The sequence below is a fragment of the Canis lupus genome, chromosome 11 (genome assembly GCF_048164855.1).
Source record: "Canis lupus baileyi chromosome 11, mCanLup2.hap1, whole genome shotgun sequence".
Classification (NCBI taxonomy): Eukaryota; Metazoa; Chordata; class Mammalia; order Carnivora; family Canidae; genus Canis; species Canis lupus.
The window spans coordinates 71,348,296-71,369,582 of NC_132848.1; the positions used below are offsets into that span (position 1 = coordinate 71,348,296).

The 21,287-nt window shown below is 36.8% G+C and overlaps 1 protein-coding gene across 3 annotated transcripts in view; it reads left to right on the forward strand.

The window, feature by feature from the left end:
* The window catches only part of GMCL1 (germ cell-less 1, spermatogenesis associated), a 61,005-nt gene that overhangs the window by 17,810 nt on the left and 21,908 nt on the right, over nt 1-21,287 (forward strand). For all 3 annotated transcript variants that reach the window (XR_012003717.1, XM_072768697.1, XM_072768695.1), the window contains 4 exons: nt 569-659; nt 4,772-4,909; nt 14,116-14,185; nt 17,147-17,222. Coding sequence is in view for 2 of the 3 variants with exons in the window: in XM_072768697.1 (XP_072624798.1) it covers nt 569-659; nt 4,772-4,909; nt 14,116-14,185; nt 17,147-17,222 (375 nt within the window). In the remaining variant the exon portion in view is untranslated. The remainder of the gene's footprint in view (nt 1-568; nt 660-4,771; nt 4,910-14,115; nt 14,186-17,146; nt 17,223-21,287) is intronic.

A 21,287-nucleotide genomic window follows, 5' to 3' on the forward strand; every position in this document is an offset into this window, starting at 1 on the left:
TTTATTATTTATGATAGTCACAGAGAGAGAGAGAGGCAGAGACATAGGCAGAGGGAGAAGCAGGCTCCAAGCACCGGGAGCCCGACGTGGGATTCGATCCCGGGTCTCCAGGATCACGCCCTGGGCCAAAGGCAGGCGCCAAACCGCTGCGCCACCCAGGGATCCCAGTTTTTATCTTTGGACCACAATTAAAGCCATGATGATTTTTTTTTTCTCCTAGAGAGGGAGAATGGGAGAGAGGGGCAGAGGGGCAAAGGAAGAGGGAGAGGGAGAGAGATTCTTAAGCAGGCTCCACATCCAACGAGGAGCCCAGTGCAAGGCTTGATCTCACAACCCTGACATCATGACTTGAGCTGAAGTCAAGAATCAGATGCTTAACCAATTGAACCACCCAGGTAGTCCAAAGCCATGATGAATTTAAAGCTTGTAAGCATATCACATAATAGTTCTACTTCTTTCAACTGCATGTATTGGAAATTAAATTTTTTAGATACTATGTTTTAAGGTGGAAGCAGTTTGAATGTAAAATTGTAACATGAAATCTTGTAATTTTTTTCTTAAATTTAAGTGGATGTTCCTTCAACTTGTGCCTTCATGGAATGGATCTTTAAAACAGCTTTTGACTGAAACAGATGTCTGGTTTTCTAAGAGGAGAAAAGGTATGCCTGAAACTTTTGAGAATTTGTTTTTTGGGCCTTTTTAATTGAAATTTATTAAAATCAGGTTCTAACTTATTTGTAGACCTAGAGAATTTTAGATCTGGTGAGGACAGTAAGCAGTTATCTACATCAGCCCCTAATATAAATTGAGAAAAGTAAAAATAAGAAAAATGCCTTGCCAAGTATTAACAATTATTTTCCCTCGAACTAACACCATAGTTTGATTCCCCCAAACTATTATTTTTCCCATTTTATCACCAACAGGTCTTGGTGATTACATTCATCTTTTATTTGACTACATTGAATTTTCCCTAACACATTAGCCCTATCAAGCAACAGTTCTTAACTCGGGCTTGGGGGGCCCATCTACAGGCCTCAGTGTATCACTAACCCCAAAAGAACATGCACAACTTTACAGGTATGTGTGTGTTGCATGCATTTTGCAGAGTGAGAACTTCCATAAGTTCTCATAAGTTTTGTTGGATTCTTAGAGAAAATCGTTCTAAAATTCATTAAGATCAGCTGCCATTAAATTCTTTCTTATTGGGACAGAGGGAACATGCAGTGTATTTATTTTTTACTTTGCTAGAACAGATAATAGAGAAAAATTTTTTAGGTACAAAGAAGTGGATAAATCATAATCCTTATTAGTTCATGGTCATTTTTGGTCCATGGATGGCCACGTTTTTTATTTTTAATAATATACTGAACCCCCACAAACTAATCTTCAAGTACTAGAACATTAGTAACTTCAGTTACTTGTGCTTCTCTCCTGTTGTTTCCTCTGACTTTCCCAACCACTATCTTGAATTTTGTGTTTATTATTCCCTTAAGAAAATGTTATTGTATTATGCATGTATGTCTTAATATATGTAACATAGTGGTGTACTAGTAAGGTGGTCTCTGAAAAAATAATCCCTGATTTGCAGTTTTTTAAATTTCCATGATACAAATTCTCCCAATGTGGCTGATTCCAAGCTACCAACATGATATCACTGACATTGAATGCAGAGTTAAGAAATACACACCATCAGCTCTTATAAGCCAGTGCAGGCCATCTCTAGCACCACTGGACAACATAGCATCTGATTTTAGTTGTTATTGGACAGTTTCATATTGTGGTCTTAATTTGTCATTTCCTTGAGGAGATTGAACAGTTCTTTACATGTTTATTAGCCATATGTTTCCTCTTCTGTGAAATATCCATTCTTTTTCCTATTTTAATATCATATTTGTGTTTTCTTAATAACACAATAGGCATTCTTTATTCCTGATAACCAATCCTTTGTCATTTATCTTCTAGTTTGTAGATTGCCTTCTTGCTTTCTTACGGATATCTTTTGATGAGTAGAAGTTCTTAATTTAAAATCTAGTGCTCTTTATGTCTTATTTAAATAAATTTTGTGAAGTTATTTTATACAGAGAGATTTCCTAACTCAGAGCCAGATAAGTTATTTTCCTGTCAAGCTCATGAACCAAAAATACAAAGGACCATACCAAAAAAACCTAACTTGATTGCCTTGAAGAACAAAATTCTAAACTTATATTTTAAATTATACTTTAGAGCTACATTATGGCAATTAAAGAGGCATTAGAGAAGTTATAGAGGAGAAAATTTAAACAAAAAACCAAATGGAGAGAGAGAACAACTGAAAGAGGTTAAGGAGGTGTTGGAGAAGCTAAAAAGACAAAGGCACTCTGGAAACTGGGGAGCTGTTAGGTGAATCCCAACAGAAACTTATGCTCATTTGAACTCCAGCAGTCCCATTAAGATTTTTCCTCTACGCTCTTCATTCTGGCCTCAGTCGTGTAGAAGTACATAGTTTTAGATAACTTTTCAGGGAGACACTTATTGCATAAAACAAAATGTATGATGCCTTGTGTTTCAGTGAGGACTTTTAAGGTCATGTCATACAGTTTTATTTTTATTTTAAAGAAAAAAAATTCATGAGAGCCAGAGAGAGAGAGAGAGAGAGAGCCAGGGAGAGAGAGCCAGAGACTCAGGCAGAGGGAGAAGCAGGTTCCCTGCAGGGGGCCTGTTGTGGCACTCAATCCCAGGACCTTGGAATCACGCCCTGAGCCAAAGGCAGATGCTCAACCACTCAGCCACCCAGGCGTCCCATGTCATATGGTTTTAAAATGATCAAAGAGAGGGGAGCCTGGGTGGCTCCATTGGTTGAGGGTCTGACTCTTGATTTTGGCTCAGGTCATGTCTCAGGGTCATGGGATCAATCCCCCCCATCAGGCTCTGAGCTTAGCAGGTGGTCTGCTTGAGATTCTCTCTCTCCCACTGCCCTTCCCCCCCAACTCTCTTTCTCAGTCTCTCTCAAATAAATAAATCTTTTTAAAAAATTATCAAAGTGGTGAGGACTCAGGAAATAGGACAGAAAAACCACTTGTAGTCCCCTGTCCCATTATATTTTGAGACATTTCTCTTAGGTTTTATTAATTATTTGACTTTTCATATACATTGCTCAGGACTACAAGAAACAGTGGAAATTTAGACTTTGTTCTACACAGTTATTCATAGGGACTGCCATTGAACTTGGCTAGTGCAATTAATATGGCTATACTTGGCCAGCTACAATCTTTAAAATATATTTTTAATTCATGAATTCTTACAAAAGTAAATTGGCTAATCTTTTCTATACTCTTGAAAAAAGGGCTTCATGAGATAATTTCCAGATTTCTAGATGATCTAGTATTAGATTTTTTTTTTTTTAAGATTTATTTAAGAGAGAGTGCGCATGTGCATGAACTGGGAAGGAGGGCTAAAGAGAGAGGGAGACAGAATCTCAAGCAGATTGTCTGCTGAGCATAGAGCCTGACTTGGGCCTAATCTCACGACCCTGAGATCATGATCCAAGCCTAAATCATGAGTCAGACACTCAACAGAATGAGCCACCCAGGTGCCCACTCCAGGTATTAGATTTTTATTACTTGTTCATGTGATGGGGCATCTGTAAGACCATAATGGTATTCATAGTACAGCCCATGAATTGGCACATTTGATTCAACATATGAACACTAGAACTAATGTTATCCTTAAAAAAAGGACGTTAACTCCACATAAGTAAGCAAAGTTAACTTAATTTTTAAAATGAATTTACTGCTTTTTTGTTTACTTTGACTCTGAGCAGACACCAAAGGAATACAAAAAATGTATGGGGTAAAAATTAGAAAATTATGAAAATACTTTTCATTAAATAGACTGTCTTTTTGCTGATTTCAGGAAAAAATTATTTTAGTGGACATCATCTACTTTCTTGTTCACAGTACTGTGTTCCATGTGAAACATAGTTTTAGCCATAATAGATAACAGTAGCAACTCAACTTTTTTCTCCATCCTTAATAGCAGCACAGAGTATGCTCACATGGGTATCCCTTTTTAATAGAAAATAGGCTAGGGCTTTTGCACAAGTTTCTATATGATAGTAGGAACTAGACCTTTCCTTCACACTCATGAAAGCACATTTGAATACAACTGAGAGCAACTATTTTTAGAAATAACCTGAAATTCTCCCTAAAAGAAAAAATTCACATACTTCATAAACTTGAATTGTTTTAATAATAAATACTATCCTTGTGGCTATAGTGTCTTTGTATCTTATTTGGTACTATGATAGAGAATTAACATATTAACTAGTAGTGTTCATCACATGTAGCTAAAGCATAAATTAGATGAATCCCAAAAGACAAACCCATGCATGTCCTGTGTTTGGCATTCGAGCTCTGGGTTCCACTAGAGTGTTCAGTCTCTGAGAGAAGGTTTCTGGTGAGAGACCGTAACCCTAACTACCATTCTCAAGCCTTCTTTTTCCAAACCTTGCTGCACTGGAAGCTCCAAACTCCAGAAACAAGGTACACAAGTGAATTCTCAGCCCAAAGGCCACTTGGGACCAAAATTAGTTTCCTGGGGCTTCTTCCTAAATCTTTCCCAGGTTTTTATCCATACACCACAGGTGTGTATAATCTTTGTAAAGTAGCTTATTTGTATTCTGATAGACATACATGTGTCTGTGTGTCTGTGTCTCCCTGCCCATAAAAACATTTAGGAATAAAATTAGATACATTTGAAAAGAATGCCTATTGATTTAAACTGTTTTTTATAGATTTTGAAGGTATGACCTTCCTTGAAACCGAACAAGGAAAACCATTTGTGTCAGTATTCAGACATTTAAGGTTACAGTATATTATCAGTGATTTGGCCTCTGCAAGAATTATCGAACAAGATTCTTTGGTACCTTCAGGTAAGAGAACATGACAAAATTATGATTTTAAGTAATATCTTTCTGATTATGTTGTAAAAAAGAATAATAAAGAGAATAGAAATTAACCTTAATCCCATTAAGAGACACACTTTTGTACCAAAGTGAAATCATATTATATAGGTAATTTTCTGTGTCCACATTTTATAGTGAGTATTTTCCCATATCACTTAGCACAATCCAGACTATTTAAAGGACTCTCGTTTTCTGTTACAGTTTTGTTTTGTGTTGTTTTTTTAAGTATGAGGAAAAAGAAACAAATCCTATTATCTAGGGTTAATATCTTGGTGAATTTCTTCTAGTCCTCTTTATTAATATATACACATTAAAACAAAAACAAAAATATATAATATATACTAAAATTTTTATTAATATGGATGTTCTTTAATTTAACTAATGCACTATTTTAGACCAGACTTTTAAAAATGAGTTTTGAAGTATACTGTAAATGAAGTTTGTTTGCTTGTTTTTAAGATGTATTTATTTGTTTATTCATGAGAGACATAGACTGAGAGAGAGAGAGGCAGAGGGAGAAGCAGGCTCCTCGCAGGGAGCCCGATGGTGGGACTCGATCCCGGATCCTGGGATCATGACTCGAGCCGAAGGCAGGTGCCCGAAGGCAGGTGCGCAACCGCTGAGCCACCCAGGCATCCCTAAAGTATCATTTAAAGATCATTACTGCTTTTATTATTAATACTCCTTAAATTTGCTTTTTTTCTTATTCTAGTCTTAAACCTTATGTCAAAGCAAATGTAATATCTTTGCTAATTATAATAATTTAAGTTTGTTAAACAATTACAGATTTGATTTTCTAAGTCTCTAGTGCTTATGTGAGATTTAGCTTAGTACTATATATGCATATAAAAAATAGGAAATAGAATTTGAAGATTTATTTCTAAATTTGTGAACATTAATAATTAGTTATAGATTTGTCTAAAAAGTTATATTGTTTTTGATAGCTCAATTTTTAATATAGATGTATGTTTATGGATTTAAATTGTTCTCAAAATCTATAGTTAGGTATTAAATGGAAAGTAAACCTACAGTTAACACTTCTGGTCTATTTGAAAGTAACACATTTTTATAAAATCACTCTAGCAGGTTTATAGACACTTTTTCTGTTAATTTTGTATAAATTGTTTTTATAGTAGTAATTTTAGAAAGCCAAGATAAAAGGCTGCATATTACATTTGCATGGTTGTGGTATTTTTTTTTCCAGTGACAGTTTCTATGAAGATTATGTTCCCTGTAATATAGCAGATCTCTAATAGTTCTCATGTGTGTTCTATGCCAGGCCCTAGAGAGGTGTAATACTAGATGCTAGGGCCAATTACACTCTTAACTGTACTTCCTTTCAAGGCTTGTCAGAGATGAGTTTTGAAAGAAGTGGAAAAAAGTCTGTTCTGAAGTAATTCAGTGTAGGTGTATCTATGATGCACGTGCGTAAGCTTTATATTCTTTGAATATAAGGTGGGTGAAAGTATTTTAGTCTGACATGTTTTATTCAGTATAAAGTTGAAAATAATTTAGATTCCACATTTCTGACCAGATTTCAGCCATTTTTTCCAGACCTAAAATCACAGTAGAGGGCTTTTTCTTTACTTTAGAATGTTCCATTTTATTTATTTTTTATTTTTATTTTTTTAAAGATTTTATTATTTATGAATGAGAGATACAGAGAGAGAGGCAGAGAGAGAGAGAAGCAGGCTCCCTGCATGAAGCCTGCTTCTCCCTCTGCCTGTGTCTCTGCCTCTCTCTCTCTCTCTCTCTCCTCTCTGTGTATTCTCATGAATAAATAAATAAAATCTTAAAAAAAAAAAAAACTGTCTTACTGTATACTTTTACTGTCCTGCCTTAGCCCTCCTTGGTACATCTGATCTATCTTGTTACCATTCCTCCCAGACCTTTACATTATGTACTCTGGGACCCAGGTCAACAAACTCTCATGTCTTCCATCACTTCTCTCCATTTATTTAACTCTCCTAGAAGGCACTATATTCTCTCTCTAGAGGACTTTCTGTCAGTTAAAACACCCTGAAAATATAGGAATAGGAGGCCAGACGTTCATGGTCCTAGTCCCTCAGTGCCCTTTCCGAAACTATTACTGCATAGCATCTAACTCACCCTCTATACTTTCTTGACCCTATCATTCTTCCGCATTCACTGAAGACACTGGATTTACCTTTCCACGTCTGCCCAGTCACATAATGTACTTAAATGATCATTCTATTCCGTTCCCTGGCCTCCGACTAATTGGACCTCCACCACAGTAACATGTTTTGTGATCATTGGACACTCACCATCCACAGAAATACCGTGAACCTTGAAACCCAGAATTGCTCAGCATCGGAAATCAAGTAGTTTTCAGGCCACGTATAACCAACCGTATAGCGTGTTCATAGCTTCATTTCCTTTTATACTGTTACTTGATTTCCAGTCCATTTTAAGCCCTCCATTTTCTACCAGGCTTTCAAACCTCCTTCCTTTTTAGGGCCTGGATTTCATGATTGATCATCTGAACTACTCTCTCTCAACAGTTGCCTTCACCTTTGTGTCCTTCCACTTGGCAAAATCCTAAAACTAAATTAAATTTTGTTTCTATAGCATTTGAGCTCTGGGTTCCACTGAGTATTCAGTCCCTGGGAGAAGGGTCTGTAGCAGTTCTCAGAGGAGTATTGCTACAGAGGTTTTTTACCAATTTTGTACTGGTGCACTACAAATTCACATTTCAACACTAAGCTTGCACTTTGGGACTTCTTACACTGCATTTATTTGGTCACTTTGGCCACTCTCTTTTTCATTTACTTCATTAATTGTATTAGACCTCTGCCATTCTGTTCAATCTTCCTATCAGTCACCTCCCAGTCAGTATGGGAATTCTGTTGTTTTTTTTTTTTAATATAAATTTGGGGTAATCAGGTAATAACTTGTTCAATTCCTATTCTTCCTCACCTGTCTTCCTGTCTTACAGTTGAGGTGCTCCCTCCCTGTCAAGCCAACCTCCTGCTCTGTTCATGTCATGATCTTATCACTTCATGTTTGTTCTGAAATTAAACCTTATCATTTAAATTGTATCTTCAGCCTTTGCCCTCCCTACTCTACCTTAGCCTTTAAAATATGGTCAAATCTCTTATTACAAAACAAGACCAGAAAGCTTCCCTTGACGCTGCTCCCTCCCCTACAAAGCAACCTTCTAAGCCCCCTTCTTCAGATGCTGTCTCCTTCCTTTTAGTAATTTCTCAGCACTCTGCAGTCTGTCCCTTGCCCTCACTGTTTCACTCAGACCTTCTAGCAAAAGTTAGGGTTGTTCTGTTTGCAAAGTCTACTGGCCTCATTTAGCCTACTTAGCATTTTATGTTATGGTTTGTTTGTTTTTTTCTTGAAATTCCCTACTGTACTCCCATGGTTTAGAAATGCTGTTCTTTCCTGAGTCTTTTCCTATTTCTCTAACCATTCCTTCTCTTTTTCTTTTGTAAGTGTCTCTTAGTCTGCCTACTTCTTAACTTCCTGAGAATACTTTTGACCCATTGATTTTTTCATTCTCCCAGAGTAATATTCTTTGTTCATATGATTTATTAAAAGATTCCAGTTCTGACCTCTCCCCTGAATTTCATACTTCGATATTCAACTGCTGTCTTGCCATCTATAAATTGCTTCCGGCCATCTGTTCAAAACAGTACTTAAATTTCTTCTTCAGCCCCAATCCCTGCCTGCTTTTTTTCTTCCTGTGTTCCTATTAATCATTAACACCATTAATAAATAGCCCAGCCTTACGAAAAAGACAAATTCCTGGAAGTCAGCCTACACTCCTCCTAAAACTCTTTCCTCCACATCCATTCACCAAGCCCTGTAGATATTTTCATAGATAGTTCTCAAAATCACCACCTTCCTTTACCCAAGGCATTCCCTTGATTAAGACGTTGTCATCGTTTGCTAGATGACCTAAGTGCAGAATGTATCTGTGTTCTTGTTGAACTGTGAGGCCCATAGGTTTTACAACCTTTTCCTTCTAGTACATAGGGCACTGATTGACAAGTAGTAGGCACTCTGTGAAAACTAAAATTGTTTTCTAAAACATACTGATTTACATATGGCCTAATCGTGCATTTACGCTCTCAAATTTCATTTCTAGCTGCTAACCTAAAAACTGTAAAGGGAGAGGATGGGGAAAAGTAAGCAAATATGTGTAGATTCTTCAAAGTATTCTGTGTATGCCAGATACTGCATTTAATGTCTATTTTGTAACATAACTTTGAAATTCATCAAGGTAGTTGTCCCCATTTACAGACGAAGTAAAGTATAATTGTCCTGCCATACAGCTAGTGAGAAGCACAGCTCAAATGCAGCCCCACGTCTTTCTTGTTCTGTAATCATATTGTTTTCACTCTTACTGGTTACTTAAAAGTCAGACTTTTCCATAGTGTTACTGATACTTCATACCTAGATGCTCTATTCAAAATACTCTTATTTGTCCATATGGGAATTTTTTTATTATGTAAACTTTTGGTCTTCACGATCTACATCTGACTTAAGTGTTTTGTATAGCAGTTCAACTTGTAGGCTGTTTTTTGCTATAAACTTTACTGATTATAAGTAAATTTTTTTGTGTGTATATACCTGAAAAATACACCTTTTCTTTCACTTAAGTAATAAAATACTGAGTAAATTAGGAACATATCTTTTTTATTTTGTTTGTCTAAAAAGGGGAGAGGGGCAAAAAGAGGGAGAGAGAATCCTAAGTAGGTTCCACACCCAGTGTGAACCCACCTGGAGACCAAGCTGAAGTCAACAGACACTTAAACTAAACCACCCAGGCATCCTTTATCTTTTTGTTTTTTTAAAATTTGTAAGGCTAAGACATCAGATTTTAAAATATTATGCTTTTGGAGACCCTTTGTACCATATCCTTTGTGTAAGACAAGAGAAGTAATCTAAATTTATCTGACTTATCTCATCTATTCTGTTGGAAAAATACTCTGTTTACATTCAGAATTACTATATGCTAGATCTGTAGCTGAGTCCAAGGCACAGTCAGATGGCACCTTGTTAACGCCCATTTTGAGCTTTTGTATGGGGCTTTGGTCTAACAACATTTAAAATAAGTATTTAAGATTATTTTCCTGGATGGAAGTTTCTTAAAGGAATCTTTGCATTGAATACTAACTCTGCTGGGATCCCTGGGTGGCGCAGCGGTTTGGCGCCTGCCTTTGGCCCAGGGCGCGATCCTGGAGACCCGGGATCGAATCCCACATCAGGCTCCCGGTGCATGGAGCCTGCTTCTCCCTCTGCCTATGTCTCTGCCTATCTCTCTCTCTCTCTCTCTCTGGGACTATCATAAATAAATAAAAATTAAAAAAAAAAAAAGAGACCCGGGATCGAATCCCATATCGGGCTCCCAGTGCATGGAGCCTGCTTCTCCCTCTGCCTGTGTCTCTGCCTCTCTCTCTCTCTGTGACTATCATAAATTTAAAAAAAAAAAAAAAAAAAGTGAATACTAACTCTGCTAAAAAGGATTCTGGCAAACTCTGTAGTATATCTACCTTTTGGAGACAGGACTGCATATAATTGTATTAAAAACGATATAAAGATGAACCTGTCTTAATTATTTTCATCCCATGTTCTCAAACTCATTTTAGCAGAGTTTCTTTTTTTTTTTTTTTTTTTTTTTTCAACATTGCATTTGAACTTACTGTTCTATGGACTTATTTTTGGGCTACAGGGTAAACTACCAGTGACTAGAAAGATTTCTAGTTTGACTTTTTACTTGTTTAAAGTAAGACAAGAAAGGAGAGACAGAACTATGTACCCATGTTTTTAATTTGTTGAAGTGGTTTTTGGTTTTTTGGGGTGTTTGGTTTCGAATTTTTTTTTTCTTTGGTGCTTTTGGTTTTAAAGGAGATTATTGAAAGGTGAAAATTTTATGTTTTTAGAGAGAAAGAGAGTAGGGGCAAGGAGGCTCCAAGGGAGAGAGAGAGAATCTTATGCAGGCTCAATTTTCACGGCCCTGAGATCATGATGACCTGAGCTGAGATTAAGTCGGAGGCTTGGGGCACCTGGGTGGCTCAGCCAGTTGAGCATGACTCTTCATTTCTGCTCAGGTCATGATTTTGGGGTCCTAGGATTAGGCCCATCTTGGCTCCATGCCTAGCATTAAGATCCTCTTTCTCTCTCCCTCAAATAAAATAAATCTTTAAAAAAAAAAAAAAAAAAAAGAGTTGGACACTTAACTGACTCAGCCACCCAGGCTCCACAGGGTTGTGAGAAATTTAAATTTTATTTATTTATTTTTTAAAGATTTTATTTATTCATGAGAGAGAGAGAGGCAGAGACACAGGCAGAGGGAGAAGCAGGCTCCATGCAGGGAGCCCGACGTGGGACCTGATTCTGGGACTCCAGGATCAGGTCCTAGGCTGAAGGCAGCACGAAACAACTGAGCCACCTGGCTGCCCAAAACTTTAAATTTTAAAATTGAATTTTAAAACCTTTTCACATGCTGTATCTTACATGATATTTGAGAATATCAATATTTATGTGTAACCTTTTCATTCCAGTTTTATAAATGAATCATGAAAACCATATTCTACATCCCTAGATCAATGCATTTTATCTTAGAGGCATAACTATCAGTGAATTAAGAAATCTATTTTAACGAGAAAAGATCAGCTCCTTTTTTCTTAAAAAATACATTAGGGATCCCTGGGTGGCGCAGCGGTTTAGTGCCTGCCTTTGGCCCAGGGCGCGATCCTGGAGACCCGGGATCGAATCCCACGTCGGGCTCCCAGTGTATGGAGCCTGCTTCTCCCTCTGCCTATGTCTCTGTCTCTCTCTCTCTCTCTCTGTGTGACTATCATAAATAAATAAAAAAAATCAAGTCTTACAATTTATTCCAAGTTGTAGAACTTTATAAAAAAAAATACATTAGAACAGAATTTAAAAATCAGAATGCATTGCAAATAAAATACACAATATGTATGCATTTATACTGACTCACATAAACTTTACTAGTCTTTACCTACTGAAAACAAATTATATGTGGCCTAGATATTTAGTAGTTATTCTGCATAATAACAAGAATATTTTGACAGAACGAAACATTCAAAGTGTATTTTTTTATTTTTTTAATAAATTAATTTTTTATTGGTGTTCAATTTACCAACATACAGAATAACACCCAGTGCTCATCCCGTCAAGTGTCCCCCTCAGTGCCCGTCACCCATTCACCCCCACCCCCCGCCCTCCTCCCCTTCCACCACCCCTAGTTCATTTCCCAGAGTTACGAGTCTTTATGTTCTCCCTTTCTGATATTTCCCACACATTTCTTCTCCCTTCCCTTATATTCCCTTTCACTATTATTTATATTCCCCAAATGAATGAGAATATACACTGTTTGTTAAAGTGTATTTATAGAGTTTTAAGGGAAGATACCAATAAACAGTGCAAGTCATCTGGATACCTTTATTTTAAAAGACTTATGAAGTGAAATGTGGATTTTAATCACAGTAGGGTTTACATTCTTCTAATAGAGATTGAAAAATCATTTAACTTAAAAAAAACAGAAAATCTGTTCTTTGGTTGGGAATATAATAAAAACAAAAATAAGTATGGTACTAAGCCAGTTCTATCTATATTTTTAATAAATTTTAACTAAAATTTCAGTTTACATAGACCTGTGGGTAAAAATTATATGCTTATTAAAGATATAACTGGGGATCCCTGGGTGGCGCAGCGGTTTGGCGCCTGCCTTTGGCCCAGGGCGCGATCCTGGAGACCCGGGATCGAATCCCACGTCGGGCTCCCGGTGCATGGAGCCTGCTTCTCCCTCTGCCTGTGTCTCTGCCTCTCTCTCTCTCTCTCTGTGACTATCATAAATAAATAAAAATTGAAAAAAAATATTAAAAATAAACGCTTTAAAAAAAAAAAAAGATATAACTGTAACTTTTATTCCATTTAGAATAAATTAAAATCTCTTTTTAATAAATTACCTAAATCTAATATGGCAAAATTATTATTTTTTAAAAGATTTATTTATTTTAGAGAGTGAGAAATAACAAGTGGGAGGGGGTGAAGGGGAAAGAATATCAAGCAGACTCCACACACAGTACTGTCACAGGGCTCAATATCTCACTGCTCTGAGATTACAACCTGAGTTGAAACCAAGAGTCCGGATGCCTAACCCAACTATGGCACTTAGGTACCCTGCAAAATTATTTTTGAGTATGCATGATTCATCTGATAATTTATCTCCCATTAATTGTTATTTTTATATAATTTAATAAATTAATATATATTCAGTTTTCTATAAAAATTATATGAAAACAAAATAGTACTTTGCGTATGTTTCTCACAAAAATTAATATGAGCTATGACAAGGAAACTATTAAATGCAAAAATCTACTTTAAAGATTTAAATCCTAATGTGAATGCATATAATCTAAGTACAGTCCATCTTAAAGCAAAGCAAAATAGCGTTTACCACACTAAAAATCATTAAGCCATATTGTTTTGTTTTTTAATATTTTATTTATTTATTCATGAGAGATATGGGGGAGGGGGCAGAGACACAGGCAGAGGGAGAAGCAGGCTCCATGCAGGGATCCTGATGTGGGACTCCATCCCAGGACCTCAGGATCATGCCCTGGGCCGAAGGTGGCACTAAACTGCTGAGTCACCCAGGCTGCCCTAGCCATATTGTTAAAGAGCATTTGTAAAATCTAAACTGCCAGATCTAGTTGTTGCTATTTTAAGCTTAGAAATGTAACAATTTTGGGATGCCTGGGTGGCTCAGGGGTTGAGTGTCTGCTTTTGGCTGAGGGTCAAGTCCCACATCAGGCTCCCTGCATGGAGCCTACTTCTCCCTCTGCCTGCCTCTGCCCCCCCTCTGTGTTTTTCCTGAATAAATAAAATCTTTAAAAAAAAAAGTAACAATTTTATCCAGTTCTTAATTTTTTTTAAGATTTTATTTATTTATTCATGAGAGACACAGAGGCAGAGACATAGGGAGAGGGAGAAGCAGGCTCCATGCAGGGAGCCCGACATGGGACTCGATCCCGGGTCTCCAGGATCACGCCCCGGGCTGAAGGTGGCACTAAACCACTGAGCCACCGGGCTGCCCCTAGTTCTTAAAATTTTTTAATGTTTTATGTTCTTCATATTATTATTATTTTACATTTATCTATTTTTATATTTAGAATGGCTGTCTTCAGTGTATAAACAGCAATGGCTTGCTATGCTCCGGGCAGAACAAGACAGTGAGGTGGGGTAAGTATGTTAGGTCATTTCATTGTTCATAATAAACAAACAAACCCTGCTATGAATTTTAAAATGCATTTATTATATTGAAAAATCAAGAGGTGTTAAAGTAGGGAAAAGATCATTAATCAGCTTTTATTCTTATATTTATGTAACATCAATATTAATAATCTTTCTGGTCAATTAGTGAAATGTTTGAATAGTCATTTACTTATTTATAAAAACTGAATAATTCATAAACTGTGTTTCACCTGGTGTTATATTAGGATTTTCTTTCAACATACTGAAATATTACTTGGAGTAATGGTTTCACAAAGAATGATTTTCATACTTCTTTATAGGTAAAGCTAATCTTATTTGTGGTAGTATTGTGATATTGTACTTTTTATTAATTATCTAAGAAGTATTTTAAAGATCTCTGAGTCTAAAATGAATTAACATAATCCAGTTATAGATGACCCCCCCCCCCGCACACACACAATATTTTTGTGCTTTTTTCATTTGAAGGAAAAGCAGATATCTATTCTTTCAGTGTGCTTTGCAGTTCACAGAAGTACTTCCACATTTATTATTTGATCTTTATACTAGCTTCTTGGCTATAGGCCATGTGAGGAGACAATCCATCTGTGAGTATATATGGAAGAGGCCTTAAGTTTGACTTTTTTTTTGCCCCTGATTTAACACATTTTCATGTACCAAAAAACTTGCTAAAATATATGACCTAGTTATGTTTTATCCACACAGTGACTGTCTGAGAGTGTTATACAAACTCATGGTAATGATTATGAGGTTATTTTCCAGGATTCTTGGTTTCTACTTTATAATTTATATTCCATCTTTTTCCAGATATATTCACAGCATACTTATCCTACACAAACACACTAAGATTGTTGAAATAGAAATAATAACAAATCAGGCAACCCGGGTGGCTCAGCGGTTTAGTGCCGCCTTCAGCCCAGGGTGTGATCCTGGAGACCCGGGATCGAGTCTCACATCGGGCTCCCTGCATGGAGCCTGCTTCTCCCTCTGCCTGTGTCTCTGCCTCTCTCTCTCTCCTCCCTGTCTGTGTTTCTCATGAATAAATAAATAAAATCTTAAAAAAAAAAAAAAAAGAAATAACAAAAACCAAAAAAAAGAAAGTTAATTATTTGATGGAATTCAGATTCAAAGCATTTTGTAATATATGAAATATTTTCAAAGTCATCCTCATTCTTTTGTATATTCAGTTTTTAGATGTTGGGTGTTCTTATTTTTCAAGATTTTCCTCATCTGTATCTTTACTGAGTTGAACATAGAGTCTGACCCAAAAGACTGAGCTGGAATAAGTGGGTTTCCTCCCCTCAGAAGTTTATGTATGATTATAGCACCCCAATGAAGTGCTCTGTTTTATAGACACTGAGCATCTGCTTACTGCTGCAGGGTTACTAAAGTGAAGAAGACCGTGTATTTCCTGAGTGCTAGGTTATAATCTAATAAAATCTACCTCCACAGTTTTCTTTCATGTTCTTCCTTCCACATTGCCAACAGATAATCTTTCTGAAGCAGAAATATAATTGTGTCACTTCCCTGCTTAAATATGTCCAAGGATTTAATGATAGGGACTATTGTTATTTATATGTGATATATATTATATTAACATTTAAAAAAATTCCTTGTCTTTAAGAAATTTATATTGAACTATTTACAGATTAAAGGATATGCCTGGAGGATTAGCCTCAAAATGATCAGCCAGAAGGGATATGGGGAGAAGTAGGCTTGGAGTAAACTAAAACAAAATTATTGAGCTAGATGGTGAAAAAATTTAGCTCATTATACTATTTTATCTACTTTTACGTTTGAAATTTTTCATAATAAAAAATGTCAAAGTAACAGAACTAATGCCTGGGAACTCTCTACGATCTACAGGAAAAGTTAAAACTCTTATTAGCATAGTCTGGGGGGCTTGTCCAAGTCTATCCCAAATGTCTTTCACTTCGCCTCCTCTCGTGCTCATCTTAAACTCTTGATGTATGAAATTCTTCATATATTTGGGATTCTTTTATGCTCTAGATTCTTTTTACCTACTAGACCTTCTACCTGAAGTGCCCTTGTCCTGCATTGAATCCACCCCTAACCTCTACTTCAACAAACTCCCACTTGGCACAAATAATACCTCCTCTGTGATGATCCCTCTCTAATCCCAGGCAGTAAATCTGTGCCCTCTTCCTGCCCTAACTTCACAACTCTCTCCACATAATTGTAATTGTTACTTATATCTCTACTAGAATGAACTCTTGGATGTCAAGGACATGTTTACATTTACTTATTTTTTGTATATTTGTTTCACTATTTTAATTTGATGATGATTGAAGTCCCTAGTATCTATATCTAGGCACTTAATAAATGTTGTATATGATGAATATATTGTATTATTTCTATCATTTGGGGTTCCAAACTAATCATGGCTTTTTGTTATCATAACTTGAAATAAAGTATTTTTCTTAGTTGATTAAGGCTTTCTTGGGAACCAAGAAAGATCAATTGATACAATTCTATAGCTGCTTCTATTAAATACTGACTTTGCATGATTATACTACATAAAAGATAGCTTGGATATGAAGTACTGTCCAGTGGTAGATGATACCAAGTCACATCTTAAATAGATTTTAACGTATTTTACTTAGACTTTTCAGTGTTTTATTTTTTTGATGAGAACAATTTCTTGTAGATATTTTTTTCCCTCTGGTTTGGCTAAGCCCTAATAAAAGTAGTCCAAAAGTCAGAGCTAAGAAAAACATTAAAGTTACTAATTTTTTTAATTTAGCAAAGGCAATGGGCAAGATTTAATCAGTGCTTTTTGTATTTTTTTGTAACCACAAAAAGATATTTTTAAATCCATTAGCCAATTTTTCTCTTCTTTTAAACTTAATTCTTTTTAAACTATTAGTTGCCTATTTTCTATGAGATTTCATATCTTATGTATATTTCTAGGCCTCAAGAAATCAATAAAGAAGAACTAGAGGGAAATAGTATGCGGTGTGGTAGAAAGCTTGCCAAAGATGGTGAAGTAAGTATGGGTTATGACTCTTAATATTCTCATGCAAATTACTGTACTACTAGTGCAAAATACACTTTTGTGTAACAATCACAATACCTGCCATACCTCAGAAGAGCTTTCTTGGTAGTTTCTGTAGCATGGTCTCCTGGGCAAGGAGTGGTGATTAGACCTTTTGTGTCTAACTAAGAGATATAAGAGGCCTCTGCAATCCAGAAATTAAGATAAATAAGAAATTATATGGGAGCTCTTACATAGTCTTAAAAGTCATTTTTAAAATTTTATGATTACCTTAAATCAAAGACATTCAAACCCTTTGATTGCTACCTGCATTTAGACTTCTTTTATTCATTACCACTATATATAAATGTATATAAGTGAAACAAAAGTATTATGAAACAATACTATTACTGTATCCAAAAATCCTATTTTCTTTTTAATTTTTTAAAAAAGCTTATTGTGACTCATTAAATTGATTTTAATGGGACATGAACTACAATTTTTAAAATCCCACTCTAATTGTAATTTCCATCTTTTTTTAAAATTTATTTATTTATTCATGACAGACGCAGAGAGAGAGAGAGAGAGAGGCAGAGGCAGAGACAGGCAGAGGAGGAGCAGGCTCTATGCAGGGAGCCCGATGCAGGACCCAATCCCAGGACTCCAGGATCATGCCTTGGGCTGAAGGCAGGCACCAAACCGCTGAGCCACCCAGGGATCCCTGTAATTTTCATCTTAAAAAATAATTCAGCCTGGGTTGTCTGGGTGGCTCAGTTGGTTAAGCATCCGACTGTTGATTTCAGCTCAGGTCATGATCCCAGGGTTGTGGGATCAGGCTTCGCAATGGACTCACGCACTGGGCATGGAGACTGCTATAGGTTCTTTCTCTCCCTCTGCCCATCCCTCTTCTAAAAGATAATAATAAATCAGTCTAATTTAGATAAGCAGTTATTTTTCTCCCAAAGTTTCCCTCATTTTAACTTTTCTTGTTTTTAGACATTAATTAAGTTTACATTCAATAATTGTGATAAATATTAGTAGCATATGAAAGGGGAATAGGTAGGTGTCTTCTTTACTCCTTAGTCTTCCTTGTTGCTACTTCCACAACTCCCTCCCTCACTGAACCACAGCTCCTTTGAAGCACATGCTTCTACTACACCACTCAATACTCTACACCACTGAATAGCATCATTCACTGGGCTCTCCATATTTATCACTGTTCTTGTTGTCAGTCTTGGTGATTTCAGTGTCTCTATTCCCTGACCTTTGTCCCCACAGTGATCTTAGCTCTACCCTACCTCCAGCACCCATTTTCTGGAAGAAGCATATCTTCACTTTTTGCTTTACTAAACAATACACCCCCTTCAAAATTGCCATTTCAAGCATACCATTTTCAGATTCCACTTCTATTATCTTTCTAGCACTCTCTTTCTAGAACCTGGACTCCCAACAATTTTTTAACTCCACTGGGATGTATAATACATTATTCTTACTACCTTTTTTCCCATTACCCTCTCATCACATCCCTACTTCTTTCTTTACTTACATTTTATGTTCCATTTTAAAATTGGTTCCCGGTTAATACTCCTAACTTCCCTTTTCACTCTGTCAGGCTCAGCTGGCTAAACCCCAATTCTTATTAAATCCTGATTTGCCATGTACTCCATTCCTGCTTTCAAATAGATGGATATGACTAAAGAAAAACTGTACCCCACCAGGTTTCACTTGAATGTTTGTAACTAAACTTCAGGTGCTGCATGGTGACCCTCCTATATTTACCTATTGAATTTATCCTGTCATTCTTTGAGTACCTGTCAGACCTTCTTTAAAAGGGGCAGTGCTATCTGTCTCATTCTTACCTATAACCTTATTTCCTCCATCAGAAAATAAAAGCAATAGGAAGAGAATCTACACATCCTCTTGCCGAACAGTTCTGGTGATCTGTCTGCAGCTATAGCTATGCGCTCTGCTTTTCCTCGTATTAGAATGGATGAACCATCTGCTTCTATCCATCTAGTCCATCCCCTCCCCTCATGGCAAACTCCACCATCCCTTCTTACCTATTCAGAGGCGTTGCTCCTTCAGTTATCACCTGCCTCTCCTGCATCAGGATCATTTTCTCTTCTACTGGGTCATTCTCATTGAGCATTCAATATACCATACCACCGCCCATCTGGAACCACACCCTGACCCCACATTCTTCTCTAGCTACCACTCCATGTCTCTGTATCTCTCGAAAGCAAAAAACTCATTGAAAAAAGTTGCTCATATTTGTCTATATTTCCGTTTTTCTGATGCTCTCTTGAATTCACTCCAATTCATTTATCACAGTAAATTCCAGTGAAACTGCCATGTTGTTGTCACCAATGATTTCCACATTGCCAAGTGAGGTAGGTAGTTTTTAGTCTTCCAGAAGCTCTTGGCAGCATGACACATCTGCAGTCACTCTTTCTTGGAGATTTTCTCCATTTCACTTTTGGGACAGCATATTCTGCTGGTTTTCTTCCCAATTTATTTGGCTATTCCTTCCAAGTCTTCGCCTAGATCCTTCTCTTTCTCAACAAATGTTGGTATGACTAGAGGCTCTGTACTTGGGACTTCTTCCCTGTCTAAGCTCACTCCAAAGGAATCTCACCTAGTTCAAATGACTTCACACTGATGACTTCTAACTCCAGATTCATATATATAGCTACTCACTTGATACCTTTCTTAGAATCCTAGTAGCATCTTGAATAAAATAGTCCCAAGCTGAACTCTTTGATTTTCATCCCCAGACTTTCTCCTTTCCAAGGAATTCTCTAACCCATAAAGGGCCTCTCTCTCATTCATCTGTTGAATAGGCTGCGAACTTGAGATACTTCTATCTTAAATACCATACCTGGTGTTCATCAGAAATTCCTCCAGGCTCTACTTATGAAATAGATTCTTAGCATGTATGCCACTACACCCAAGTCCAGGCCACCGTTATCTCTTGCCTAGACTATCGTGGCAGCATCATAACTGCTCTCCCTACTTTTGCTCTTGATCTTCTACATTTTGTTTCCCATATAACAGCCAAAATCATTTTTTTTTAGATGCAAGTTAAATCATCTCAAATGTTTCTCCCTTCCCTAGAACTTTCCATCAGCCTCTTACTGCACTTAGAAGAAATGCGTGCTCTTCCTTACTAAGGACTCCTAAGCCCTACATTTCCTGACCCCTGACCAATCCTCTGAATGTATTCCTATTTTTCTGTCCACCTATGTGATTGCCCTAGCCACATAGCCTTCTTGACGTTCCTCAAAGAGGCTAAGCATGTTTTTATCTCCAGAGCTTTGTACCTCCTGTCCTCTCTGCCTACTTCACTCTGCAGATAGTTACTGGTCTGCCCTTTATTAGACTCAGGGCCCTGCTCACCTAGTGTCTCCTTAGAGAGACTTTACCTGACCACCTGTCTGAACCAGCAGATTCCCCAGCTGCAAGCTTCTCTGTCCTGCCATTCTATTCTGTTTTGTTGTCTTCCATTCCATTGCATCTATTCCTTCCACACAGACATACGCATATTAAAATAGCACATTGTACCCGCGCAGAAACTTACTTCAATGCCTAGAGCAGTACTTGGCACATAATATGTGCTCAATAAATACCTGTGAGCTATTGAATTAATGTTGTAACTCTTAGTGTCAACCAAACACTTGAAGCCCTAACTTTCCTTCACTATACCTTACCAGCTTGCTTAATAGTCCATTAATAGTGATAGATTAAACAAACTTGTGAACCGCATGATGGTATTTAAAATAACCCAGTTGTGGGGTGTCTGGATGACCTTGAAGAGCTTGCAGCTCTTGATCTTAAGGTCATGATATTGAGCCCCAAGTTGGGGATAGAGATAACTAAATAAACTTTAAAAAATAAATTAATTAAAGTGACTATGTATCTGTTAGTTATTTAAGGAATTTAGAGTATTTTTAAAGCAAGGTAGATTTTAATGGGTTCTTAATACCTCCATATAGCCTCCTAGCCCTCTAAGCTATACCTCCTTAGAGTTGCAGTCAAAAGCCATATTACTTACGATAGAATAACAGTGTGGAGACATAA